The following is an 11487-nucleotide window of genomic DNA, read 5'->3' as shown; positions in this document are numbered from 1 at the left end:
GGCTCGCGAAGGAGAGAGCGGAGAATGAACAGTCCTCGGTGAATTGGCGAAACATAGAAGAAAGTCCCCCGTCGGTGCTCAAGGAAAGATCGGCGTCCGTGTCCTCGGAGACTCTTGACTCGAACATCTATGATATCGAGGATCGCAAGATCCAGATCGATCTTTCACGCGGATGCGGCTTTCAGCTGCTTTCAGCTATTGCAAACTTACAACGCGAACGCGGCGGTCATAGCGAGGGAGCACGAGACGAGCATTCTTCGGTCAACACTACGGCGTTGCCCGATGCAGATGACGATGAGCCCGAGTGGGCTTCCGAAGTGGTGCCAAAGAAGCCCATGGATCATAGCGACATGATCATGCCGCAGTTTTCGGAGCAAGCGCGAGTTGACGCCTCCGAGAGTGATTTAGATGAGGCATCGATGCAACTACCTGTGCAGTCGCGCTTGGCTTCCGCTTGGTCGCAAGTACCGCAAGCGGTGCACTCGTCTGAAGGCGTCCCTCCGGTGCGAGTCCGGGCCCAACCGCGGATGACTGAGTTCGCGAAACCTGAGCGATTGATCCCTCATTGGGATCGCGAAATCTTCACAGCTGAAGTCGAGCCGGACTGGTCCGCTCTTGACTGGGTCGTTCGAGCGACGGAGAGAATGGACGCGATTCATTTGGAGGCGTGCGCGTCTGGCGTGAACTGCGGTCACGTTCTCGGCGTCGACATCGAGCAATTGAGTTTTGGTCAGCTCGACGCCCTGGAAGAAGTACATCGCGAACTACTCGCGCGTATCACCGACGCTCGCGTCGCGCTGGCGCGGCGTCAAGAACGCGCCGCAGTGATGGAAGAGATGGCCATCGCTGAAGCTCAGAAAGGCTTCAAGATGCTCTCCGAGTTTGAGAAGCCGCTGCGATGATATCGAGGACTCGTGAACTGATTGATCGACACATCTAGAAGAATTGTAGTAACGATAGCATTGTGTGATTGTCTAAACGCGTTCTAAGGCTCTCCCGCGGGCGCATGTGGCTGTTCAGAGTCGCTGGTTGCTTTCGGATCCGACGCGAACGTTCCGACACCGATCGCTCCAACTCGATGCCAGCGCGTCATCGTCCACTTCGTCCCACGATTGACCGGACAACCGGCGTGATTCGCCTTTTCATCCATTTCACCGCTCAAATGCGCGTTGAAGAAGAGAAGCGCGTCCCCGCGCCGCGGTTTCACCGCCAACACCCGCGGGTCGTTTTGACTCGCGAGCTCGCACGCGTTATCCCCCGTCACCCCGCTCTTCTCCGGATCTCTCCCTCCCAGAGGCGTCCCCAACGGAAAAACCGTCTCTCCACCCTCTTCGACGTCGCTGAGGTACATCAAAATCGTCGCCACACGCTGTCCGCCATTCTTCACGTTGTGCTCGTCGTGGAAGAAATCGTCGTGCGCGTCGTATTTCTGTCCCTTCTCGTACCTCAACACTTGCATCGTCTCTCCACGATTCATCGGTAACATCGCCCACGTCGACGCTCTCAGTTCTATGTTCCGTATCACCTCATCGTCATCGCCCGAGACCCATCCGCCGATGGAGCTCCGCGCGTCGTCCGGGCGCGCCTCGCCCGAGTCGTCATCCGTCACCTCCGACGCCTCCATCGTGGGATACGCCCGTTCGATCACCCGATCGCACTCCGCGTCGGTGAGAAACTCGCGAAAGACGTACGCTCGAGGCGAATCGCTGATTTTTTCAATCCACCCGCTCGAGCCGCCGTCGGCGGCGTCGACGCCGTGGAATCTTCTGGATGAGAAATAATCGATGGATTCCTCTCGTTGCAAAGCGTCGTCGTCGTCGTCCAGGCGTTCGTCTCGATAATCGTGAGGAAGATGGACGCGATCGGCCGTGACGAGGGTGGCGAGGAGGTGAAGAAGGAAGAGGAGGAAGACGCGCCGCATCCTTTGGAGAGGCGTGGAGTGCGGGACGGCGTCGAGCGAGAGAAAGAGTCGACGCGAGTCGGCGCGCGGAGGGTGCACGCGAAAATGCTACTGATGTGACAATTATGTGTCGCAACGCGAAGTCGTTCTCTGGCGAACGCGACGGCGGGATGCGAGGGCGAGCTGACGCTCGCACAGGGCGCAGTCGCACGCAAAGCCGTACCGGTCGAGGAGCTCTTTTCTTCGACGACGTAGCGGCCAGGAACCGGGGACGTAGGAAATCGTGATCTCTTCGCCCTTTGTGATGTCACGCGTGGCGATGACGTGCGCGCGGGCGTCGTGGATGAAGGCGACCTCGCACGACGGCTCGCACGAGTGGTTGATGTTCGACGCCGAGCCGAGTAGAACGACGCCCTCCGTGGGCGGAAAGAGTTCGCTCGTAAACGACACGCCGTCGATGGAGAACTCCATAACTTCGTCACCTTCTTCTGAATCATCCTCTTCCTCCTCCTCCTCCTCCTCTGAATCATCATCTGATGACGAATCGTCGTCCTCCTGTGAATCGTCATCCGAGTCGGCGCTCCCGTCTTCGTCGCTCCCGTCGACCTCCTTACCTCGCACGCGCACGATCTCGCGAAGGATATCCACAATCTCTCTTCTCGCGCTCGGCGATGCGTACCGTTCGTCGTCGTCCATCTCGGCGAAGAATCGCGTGAGGCGGCTCGGGATCTTCACCTCGAGCGCGTTGAGCGCCACTTTCGACAGCGCCTCCAAAAACGCGTCCTCGCTCACGTCACATGCATCCGTCAACTTCGCACCGAACTCGCGCTCGAACCGTTCGCGTACATCCTTCGCGTTCTCACTCGCTCGTCCTCTGAACCCGTCGTCGAGCAACCGCGCGTCGTGGTGCTTTGTCCCGAACGCCTCGACGCGTCTCCAAAGCGCCTCGACGTCGCCGCGCGCCTCGCCTCCCGCACCTCCCAACACCCCTTTCCCTCGCGCGAGATCTCGCAGCATCATCCGTTTCGCCAATTCTTCGATCGCTCGCTCGTCCTCTCGCGCATTCGCGTCTCCCGTCACCACGCGACGCGTCCCGAACCGGTCGCCGTCCCGGTCGCCGCGCCCGCATCGCGCGCACGTCACCCAATCACCCCCTACATCCCCCCCGCATCGCCCCTCGCGCGAGATCGCCCGCAACGTCTCCACGATCGATCGTTCGTCGTCGTCGCGTCCGCAACGCGCGCACGCGCGCGCCGTGGACCCGCGTCCGCGCGTTGGGACGAAATCGAGAAAATCCACATCGACGAACGCGAGCTCACCACGCCCGATCGCGCGCGTCGCGGTCATCGCGCGTCCACCGACGCGATCGGGGGTCTTCGTCACCATCGCTCGCGGCGCGGCGGCGCCGCCGAGCGCGCGCGGGCGCGCCATGGGGCGGCGGCGCGCCGTGGGGCGCGTCCGCGGGTATTTCTTCGTGCAGACACGTCTATATATGTGTGTATACGAGCCGTTTGTCCGAATGTGTGCATATATACACCGCGGCCCGAGATGAACCGTCGAATGGACGCGTTTTTGTGTATATCGGTGTATACTATATTGTATACGAGCCGTGTGTCCGAGTGCGTGCGGGTATAAAAGGGGAACGAAACGAACCGTCGAATGGCGCCGTCGACGCATTCGTCGTCCCTCGGCGCCGCGCGGTCGAGCGCTCGAGCGCGCGCGAGCGCGTTCGCGTCGAGCGATATGGCGTCCACGACGGGCATGATGGCCCCGGCGTTCTTCGTTGGACGGAGCGAACTCGTGGCGTGGGTGAATGCGCTGCTGGATGTGAACATCAGCAAGGTGGAGCAGTGCGCGAGCGGCGCCATCTACTGCCAGATCCTCGATGCGGCGCACCGGACGTCGAACGTGGTGCCGATGCGGCGGGTGAACTTTGAGGCGAGGTCTGAGCATGAGTTCGTGGCGAACTATAAGATTTTACAGGCGGTGTTTGAAAAGTTGAACATCGCGAAGAATATCGAGGTGCAAAAGTTGGTCAAGGCGAGACCGCTGGATAACCTGGAGTTTTTACAGTGGATGAAGTGTTACTACGACACCGCCACGGGTGGTGGGTGCAGGGAGGAGTGTGGATCGTACGACGCGGAGGAACGCCGAGCGGGGGCGAGAGGTGGGGCTTCGTTCGCGAGACGGCCGCAGGCGACGGCGGCGCCGCGGGAGCGACGACCGGCGGTGAGACGAGATCACCACGCGCGCGAGACGACGACGGCAAGTACGACGAGCGAGCGAGGAGTGGAGCACGTTCGTCATCACTCTCGTGCAGTTGACGGCGCGAACGCGAGCTCGTCGGCGAGAACGCGCGAGCTCACCGAGGCCAACGCGGCACTGAAGTTGCAAGTCGAACGCGCCGAACAAGAGAGAGAGTTTTACTTTGAGAAGCTTCAGGACGTAGAGTTCGTGTGCCAACGTCCCGAGTTTGAAAGTAATGCGCTCAAAATAGTTATCGAGCGTATTTTGTACCACACGGATGGGAAAGCTGACGTCGAGGCGATCATTGCAGAGTGCTTCGCCGAAGACACGAAGACGGAGGCGCTGTCGGCGACGCCTACGCCGCCGCCCACCGAACTTCCCTCTCCATCGCCTGTTGCCGTTGCGACGGCATCAATGGCGACATTGAGGCTCGAACGCTTGGATTCAGGTTTATCCGCATCACCCATCGGAGCGTCCCCGCTTGGAACGCCGCCACCGATGTTCTCACCCGAGGAGAGCTCTGCGACAAGTGAGAAGGCGACAGAGTCGCCTCGCGAGCCCCTTCGTGACGCCTCAAACGCGGTATAGATCTAGTCGACGACGAAACGATTCATTAACATACTATCACTACTCCTACTAATCTCGAACGCCCTCGCCACGAAGACGCTGACGAAGCAAAGTCACTTCCTCTTTTGTTGCCTCAGCGTCTGCAAAGATCATTTTTGCTCCCTCAGCAACTGCTTTGCCGAGCATCTCTTTGCTCAAAAGGTCTGCGTCGATCAACATTTCGATGAATAATAGCGCCATCATCATCCAACGCGCGCGACTGAACTCCGGAACCGGTCTTTCGAACGCGAACGTTCGCAGGAGCGTCGTCAGATTTTGTTCGATTCTTCGCTTTTCGCCGCTGATGTCAAGCGTCAAGCACAGAGACGGAACCACCTTGGCCAAGCTTTCGTTCCACGCCTCGCTGACGGAAACGGTGTATCTGTTACGAAGTGGAAGGATATCCACGAAGGCACCGTCGCCGTCGACGAGCGCGAACGTCGCGTCCGTGACTAAATTGTCGACAGCCATCCACGTGACGCCAAACTGTGAAATCTGTGGCGCGGAAGATGACAAGTCCACCGATCCCTCCGAATCGGAAGTGCCGCTCATCCCGATATCCTCGTCCTCGTCCTCATCGCTATCGGCATATCCTGGAATCGGTTTCGATGTGAGCGCGGACGCGAGCATCTTTCGCGTGACCTCGGCGACGTCCTCGGGCTCGGCGACGCTCGTAGGCGCGTCTTCCACGCTTGCATCCGCCTCCAGGAGCAATTTTTCCATCGCCTTGGTAGCCTCGTCCGCCGCCGTTCTCGGTTCTGTGCGCAGCTGTCCCTCGCTAAATCGCCCTCCAATGCTCGGGACGAACCCTTTTTCACCGGCTTTTTTCTGCCCCTCGGCGTAGGTGTCGAAATAAAACACCCCGGCGGGCTCGTCCACCGAGGTCGTCTTTCGCTCCGCAGCCTCCTGCTCGATGGCCTGAATCTCGGTCTCGTTCCACGTCACCGACGTTGGTCGATCGATCGTGGAGAGATTTTTTTGTGCCTGTGTCTTGGCGATCTTTTTCTCCCGATTCTTCTCTTCCTCGATCGCTTTCCTTGCCGTTCGAGGGACGTACCCGTCCACCGCCGCCGCGCTCGCCATCGCCTCTGAGCGCGTCTTCGGCGCCTCAAACGTTTCCCTCGTCGATCTCGTGACCTCGCGCTCCTTCACCGTCGATTTCATCACCTTTGCCTCGTCGAGATACCCGACACCTGCCCTCGCCGCGCCCTCCTCGGCGCTCAGCGCCCGTCCCTGAGCGAGCCGCCTGCCAAACGCCTCCGCCGCGTGCACGCACGCCTTGGAACAAAATGACCGCGTCCACGACGTCTCTCGCACCGTTCGCGCCGTGCCATCTATGTCGAATACCTTGCTCGCTGACGCGTTCGGCGACGCGTTCGAGGCGTTCGATCGACACATCGGCCATCCGCACCGCGTCCCGCTCGTCGTCCCGCGCGCGCGCTCGGCGCAGGCGTCCCGGAACTCTCGCTCGCTCAGCGCCGCCTCCGCGCACGATCGAAGCATTGAAATCTCATCGACGAACGTATTGACGCTATCGTCGATGAAACATCGCTCGACGAACGCGAGCTTTCTCGAAGCGACGAGTGGATCGACGATCGTTTCCTCTCGCGGCTTTGGGTCGGAATCCTCCGCGAGCGCGTTGGAACGGGACGTGAACGATTTGTCTGTCTCAGAGTCCGATGAAGCGCGCTCGGAGTCGGAATCGGACCCGACGTCGCCATAATCTAGCACCGGGAGCTCGACGGGAGGCATCGCGTGCGATGAGCGTCGGTCACTGCGGTGGATGTAATTCTGCGTGATGCTTCTGACAACGCGCTCGAGTCGATCATCTCGGGGCGAGGCGCGCGACGACGTCGGTCGGCGTGACGACGCCGTACGCGTCCGGTGATTCCGAACACGCCGGTTTCGAGCACGCGAGAATGAAGACGTGATGAATGCCACGCTCGGCGAACTCGGTGAGCAACTCTGAGAGCGTCGCGTCGCTCTTGATGTACACCAATTCGATGTAGTGATGCGTGAGCTGATCGAAGCGGCCACTTTCGAACGGAATTGCGGAACCGCCACCGTCGACGAAGGTGTCCACGCGCTTGCGAGAGACGAATTCTATCACGGACATCGAGCGCATCGCGGACAAATCCCGCGGAGTGTCGATTCGACGGAAGTCGTTGAAGGAAAAGCATCCGATGTATTCCGTCGGCGCGACGCGTTCGTCGGCGAGCGCGATGGCGCTGACATCCGCTGCGAGCATGCGCTCGACGCATCGTTGAGCCGTGACGGTGAAAAGCTCTGAGACGATACGTTTACTCTCGAAGATGGACGCCGCTGGAACGTTCGCGACCTCGCCCAGGACGGCCATCTTCTCGGCGAGAAACCGGCAGACATCAAACTTTGTGACGACCTCTGAGATGACTCCATTTTTCAACACAACCACGACGGATCTCGATCGCGACATCAGCGCGCACACGTCCAAGAGATTCATCGTCGATGTCTTCGATTCCTCCATCTCGATCATCGACATCGTCGACGGGATATCTCGCACCTGCGTCGGCGCCGAGTCAGAATCAAACGCGCGCGAGACGAGACGACGACGCGTACCCTGTACTCCTCGAAGAACCACCGATCCTCGACCTCGTGCGTCGCGTTATCGATCCACGCACGCGCAATGTCTCGCATGGACACGCATCGATGTTCGATCGTCGCGTGCGTCTCCCCCGAGCGCGTCGTCACCGCCACCTGGGACGCGTTCGCCGCGCGCGCGCGCCTCAGAACGTCCCCGACGGCGGCGTCGTCGTCCACGATCGCGATCGGCGTCGACGCGCGACCGGCAGTGGCGAGATAATCTGACAGCGCGGACGCGTAGAGCGCTCGGCGACATCGATCGATGGTGACGACGGCGGATGATGTCGTTTTCATGCAGAGACGTGCGCGGTGTGCGGCGCGACGACGGTTCGAGTCCCCGAGCGTGGGGGCCACGGATGAAAAGTACCCGTAACAAGTTACATACCAATTCTTGCGCGCTCGTCGGGCCATAAATCCGCGTGCACCACTTATATATGGCCGTATGCTCGTTAAATACACCGACGAAGACACGACCACGCTCTCCTTAGCTCAGCTGGAAGAGCAACTGACTGTAGATCAAAAGCGATCTGAATAGCACACGAGTCACATCGTGGAACACACACGGAGGTATCAGTGGGTCACCCGTTCGATTCGGGTAGGGGAGATCTTTTTTCATACCGTGTGCTTAAATACGACGATTTTAAACTAAATTTCAAAATCGTCTGTAGCGATTTCATGCCGTCGCTCGAATTTCGCTGAAACGGGTGGTGAATGCGTCGCGACATTCACCCACCTCGTATGCGCCTCGTATGCGGCGCGTGGCGCCCCTCGTGTGGCGCGCGATGTGAGCGATGACGCTTTAATCGACGATTAATATCACAAGCTGTAGCTAAGTTTTCGTCCTGAGTCGACGCGTCGTCGGCGCTCTCGCACGAACGAAGCGTTGTCAAGAAAGAATCCAGAGAGAAATCAACGCGGCGCTTACTTCCCGCGCTTACCCTCCTTTTGAATCACCACTTCGTTCTCGTAACGGATACCCTTACCCTTGTACGGCTCCGGCGGACGCTTAGCCCGAATAATCGCCGCAAAGTTGCCAACCTCAACCTTGTCGTAGCCGCTCACCACCACCTCAGTGTTGGACGGGCACGTCACCGTGATGCCCTCCGGCAACTTCATGATCACCGGGTGAGAGTAGCCGAGTGACAGGTTCAGGTCCTTCCCCTGCATCGCAGCCTTGTAACCCACACCCAATAGCTTGAGCTTCTTCTCAAAGCCCGTGGAAACGCCGACAAACATGTTGTCGGCGAGGGTGCGGTACAACCCGTGGCCCTTGCGCGCCTCCGGCGAGTCATCCGAGCGAGTAATCTTGATCGCATCTCCTTGCTCCTCGAAGACCATCGTGGGCGGAAACTGCATCTTGAGCTCACCCTTCGGACCCTGTGATTTGAATAAAGCGCGCGCGTTACATCGTCAGTCGTCTCGCTCGCTCTCGTCCATCCGTCTCCGGCGCGTGGAAAACCCTACAACCTCAAGCCCTCGCGCGCGTCCGCCTCCCTCTCCGCGCCCTTCCGACGATCCCGCGCGCGTTGTCTCTCAACGTTACGCCGCGAAAGATTTCACGCGCTCGATGCGCCGTCCGTCGCGATCGATCCTCCGCCCGCACGCACCTTCACGGCGAGATGGTTATCCTTCAAGGTGTACGTCACCCCCTTGGGCACGGCCACCGGCTTCTTGCCGATGCGCGACTCCTTTGCCTCGACGACGCGCGTGACGCGCGCGCCCGACGACCGCTTCGAGTGTTGTGGAGTCATGATCGCATCGCCGCGGGCGAACGCGGAGACGTGCGAGGCGAGCATGGCGACGACGTCCACGCGCGGGAATGGCGAATGAATGTGTCGCCGCGCGCGACGCGGGGTGGTGTGTACATTAGTGGCGTCACGTAAACCACGGACGCGAACCGTCCCGCGCGCGACCGCGCGAGGAGGACGACGACGTCCGGAGGCGACGACGGGCGCGCTCGATGGGAACGACGTCGAGGGAGACGGCGAAGACGATGATGATGCGACAGACCCAGGAGGCGGTGGGGAAGAGTGCGTGACGATCGAGCGCGTCGCGCGCGCGATGGGGCGGCGATGGCGCGCGATGCCGCGCGGTGTTCGTGCGCACGAGGACTGATGGCGTGTCTTCACAGATCTATCGGAGCTACAGCGCAGACGACGGGCGGTGATGACGCGAATGGAGGCGAACGCGCGGGACGGTGAGGCGTTGCGTCGACGGGCGAAGGAGTTGGAGGCGCGCGTGGCTCGAGACCGCGAGCGCGTCAAGTCGTACGACAAGGTGATCGCCGAGGGCGAAAAGTCGCTCGATCGCATACTCGAGACCTCGGAGTTCTTGTTAAGCGAGCTCGCGAGAGAGACGCAGGGTTTCGAGCTCGACGAGAACGAGACGGAGGAGTGAGCGATGAAAGTCAGCGAGCAGTTTCGTGGTGATGGTATTACAACTCGGCGCCCGAACTCGTCGCCGACGCGTACGCCTGTGAAATTAAGTCTAGCACTTTCTTCGATCGAAGCTGCTTCGCTAGTTTTCTCAAGTTTCTTCCCTTGGAATCCTCCTTGGTGACGTCCGCGTTGGCGTCCAAGAGCGCCTGCACAATTTCGACGTTTTGTTTCCGAACCGCCGTGGCGAGCATGGAGTCGCCACGCTTGTTCGAGAAGTTCACATCCGCCCCGAGCTCGATCAACACTTTGAGCATGAAAACGTTGCCATGATCCACCGCTCGAAACGCGGCGGTGAGTCCGTGAACGTCGAGCCGATCGACGTCTTCCTCGCACTCTCGAACGAGAAAACGCACGATTTCCGCCCGCGCCTCCGAGGAACCCCACGAAGCGCGATGCAACGGCGCGAATCCGTCCCTGGCCACTTGCTTCACGTCCACTCCGTGTTCCTTGAGCAAACGTATCATGTTAAGTTTCCCCGTGACGACCGCTCGATGCAGCGGGGTGTGTCCGTCGTGATCCTCCGCCTCGGCGTCTCCGCCCAGGGCCAAAATCCTCTTCGCCAAATCCTCGTTATCCACCGTCACCGCCGCCCCGAGCGCGTTCAAGCCGTGATCACCATCCTCTCTATTCAACATCACCATCAACGTCGCCTCGTCGTGCGCGAGCTCGGCGTCGGTGAACCACTGGAGGTCGCCTCGAAGCGCCGCCGCCACCGCCGCGGGCGTCCCCGCCGCGCGCGTCCCGCGCGTCCCCACCGTCGTCATCGCCAACACCCCGATCGCGAACGTCGTCGTCCACGACATCCATCGTCTCCGTCCCTCGCGCCTGGACGTCGGCATCGCGCGCCCCGTCGTCGCCACCACCGGTCGTCGAGCGTCGCGCGCGATCGATGCCACGACGCGTCGTTCGCGTCGTCTCCGCGACCAACGCGCGCGCGCGCCGCGGCGTCACCCGCGCGCACCGACGCGCGCCCACGCGCGCGCTCCCGCGCGTCGTCGCGCGTCGTCGCGCGTCCGCGCGCCCGTCGTCGCGCGTCGATGAATGTGTATGAATGGGTGCGGTGCGCGATCGATGCGTCATCGCACGACGCGCGCGCGGCGCCGAGCGCGCGGGCGCGGCGCGCGTCCGATGACGCGCGCGCGAACGTTCGGTGCGTCGCGCGGTGACGCGCGAGGGATCGATCGCGGACGCGTTCGAGCGCGGCGCGCGATCGCGACGCGCGTTGATGTCGATGCGTCGCACGCGCTGACGTATCGCTCGTCGCGTCGATCGCAGGGACGTCCGCGGCGGTGTGCGCGTGCGCGTGGGCGCTCGCCCTCGCGTCGCTCGACGCGAGCTCCGTCGCGCGACGCGTCGTCGTCGCGGTGCGTCTCGCCCGCGTCCCGTCGCCCGCGTCCCGTCGCCCGCGTCCCGTCGCCCGCGTCCCGTTTGAAGACGCGCGTCTTCACGACGACGATCGACTCACCGCGCGTCTTCTCCGCAGCTTCCGCTCATCGCGGTCTCGGGCATCGCCGCGCACGCGGCGTGGGACGTCCTTCGCGCCGCCGTCGTCCTTCCGTCCCGGTCGGACGTCGCGGATGCGTTAGCGCGCGACGTCCGTCGCATTCGCGATGAATTACGCGCGAGAGGGATCGACGTCGACGCCGACGCGGCGACGCGGTGACATTCGTCACCGCG

The 11487-nt window shown here is 61.4% G+C and overlaps 9 protein-coding genes across 9 annotated transcripts; 3 read left to right on the top strand and 6 right to left on the bottom strand.

The window, feature by feature from the left end:
• OT_ostta15g02240 (unnamed product) lies at nucleotides 1-902 on the top strand (the record flags this gene model as incomplete). The annotated part of the gene is made up of 1 exon (XM_003083327.2): nucleotides 1-902. A coding segment is annotated over one exon (902 nt), but the record flags the coding sequence as incomplete, so codon positions are not given.
• An 83-nt stretch (nucleotides 903-985) lies between these two features.
• OT_ostta15g02235 (Oxoglutarate/iron-dependent dioxygenase) lies at nucleotides 986-1921 on the bottom strand (the record flags this gene model as incomplete). The annotated part of the gene is made up of 1 exon (XM_003083326.1): nucleotides 986-1921. The coding sequence occupies one exon, from the start codon at nucleotides 1919-1921 to the stop codon at nucleotides 986-988; it is 936 nt and encodes a 311-aa protein (XP_003083374.1).
• Nucleotides 1922-2023: 102 nt separating this feature from the next.
• Nucleotides 2024-3331, bottom strand: OT_ostta15g02230 (Prolyl 4-hydroxylase, alpha subunit; the record flags this gene model as incomplete). Its single annotated transcript, XM_003083325.2, has 1 exon — nucleotides 2024-3331. The coding sequence occupies one exon, from the start codon at nucleotides 3329-3331 to the stop codon at nucleotides 2024-2026; it is 1308 nt and encodes a 435-aa protein (XP_003083373.2).
• A 228-nt stretch (nucleotides 3332-3559) lies between these two features.
• Nucleotides 3560-4735, top strand: OT_ostta15g02220 (EB1, C-terminal; the record flags this gene model as incomplete). Its single annotated transcript, XM_003083324.2, has 1 exon — nucleotides 3560-4735. The coding sequence occupies one exon, from the start codon at nucleotides 3560-3562 to the stop codon at nucleotides 4733-4735; it is 1176 nt and encodes a 391-aa protein (XP_003083372.2).
• A 48-nt stretch (nucleotides 4736-4783) lies between these two features.
• On the bottom strand, nucleotides 4784-6505 carry OT_ostta15g02210 (Protein of unknown function DUF408; the record flags this gene model as incomplete). Its single annotated transcript, XM_003083323.1, has 1 exon — nucleotides 4784-6505. One exon carries the CDS (start codon nucleotides 6503-6505, stop codon nucleotides 4784-4786), a length of 1722 nt encoding a protein of 573 aa, XP_003083371.1.
• A 73-nt stretch (nucleotides 6506-6578) lies between these two features.
• On the bottom strand, nucleotides 6579-7271 carry OT_ostta15g02207 (CBS domain; the record flags this gene model as incomplete). Its single annotated transcript, XM_003083322.2, has 1 exon — nucleotides 6579-7271. The coding sequence occupies one exon, from the start codon at nucleotides 7269-7271 to the stop codon at nucleotides 6579-6581; it is 693 nt and encodes a 230-aa protein (XP_003083370.2).
• Nucleotides 7272-8293: 1022 nt separating this feature from the next.
• Nucleotides 8294-9168, bottom strand: OT_ostta15g02200 (Ribosomal protein L6, conserved site; the record flags this gene model as incomplete). The annotated part of the gene is made up of 2 exons (XM_022982437.1): nucleotides 8294-8749; nucleotides 8980-9168. 2 exons carry the CDS (start codon nucleotides 9166-9168, stop codon nucleotides 8294-8296), a joined length of 645 nt encoding a protein of 214 aa, XP_022841191.1.
• Nucleotides 9169-9547: 379 nt separating this feature from the next.
• On the top strand, nucleotides 9548-9769 carry OT_ostta15g02190 (unnamed product; the record flags this gene model as incomplete). Its single annotated transcript, XM_003083319.2, has 1 exon — nucleotides 9548-9769. The coding sequence occupies one exon, from the start codon at nucleotides 9548-9550 to the stop codon at nucleotides 9767-9769; it is 222 nt and encodes a 73-aa protein (XP_003083367.2).
• A 37-nt stretch (nucleotides 9770-9806) lies between these two features.
• OT_ostta15g02180 (Ankyrin repeat) lies at nucleotides 9807-10649 on the bottom strand (the record flags this gene model as incomplete). Its single annotated transcript, XM_003083318.2, has 1 exon — nucleotides 9807-10649. The coding sequence occupies one exon, from the start codon at nucleotides 10647-10649 to the stop codon at nucleotides 9807-9809; it is 843 nt and encodes a 280-aa protein (XP_003083366.2).
• Nucleotides 10650-11487: the final 838 nt, after the last annotated feature.

The sequence above is a fragment of the Ostreococcus tauri genome (genome assembly GCF_000214015.3).
Source record: "Ostreococcus tauri WGS project CAID00000000 data, contig chromosome 15, whole genome shotgun sequence".
In the NCBI taxonomy this organism is placed as follows: Eukaryota; Viridiplantae; Chlorophyta; class Mamiellophyceae; order Mamiellales; family Bathycoccaceae; genus Ostreococcus; species Ostreococcus tauri.
The sequence above is the reverse complement of the archived record's forward strand: the minus strand, read 5'-3'. Positions and strand labels throughout refer to the sequence as shown.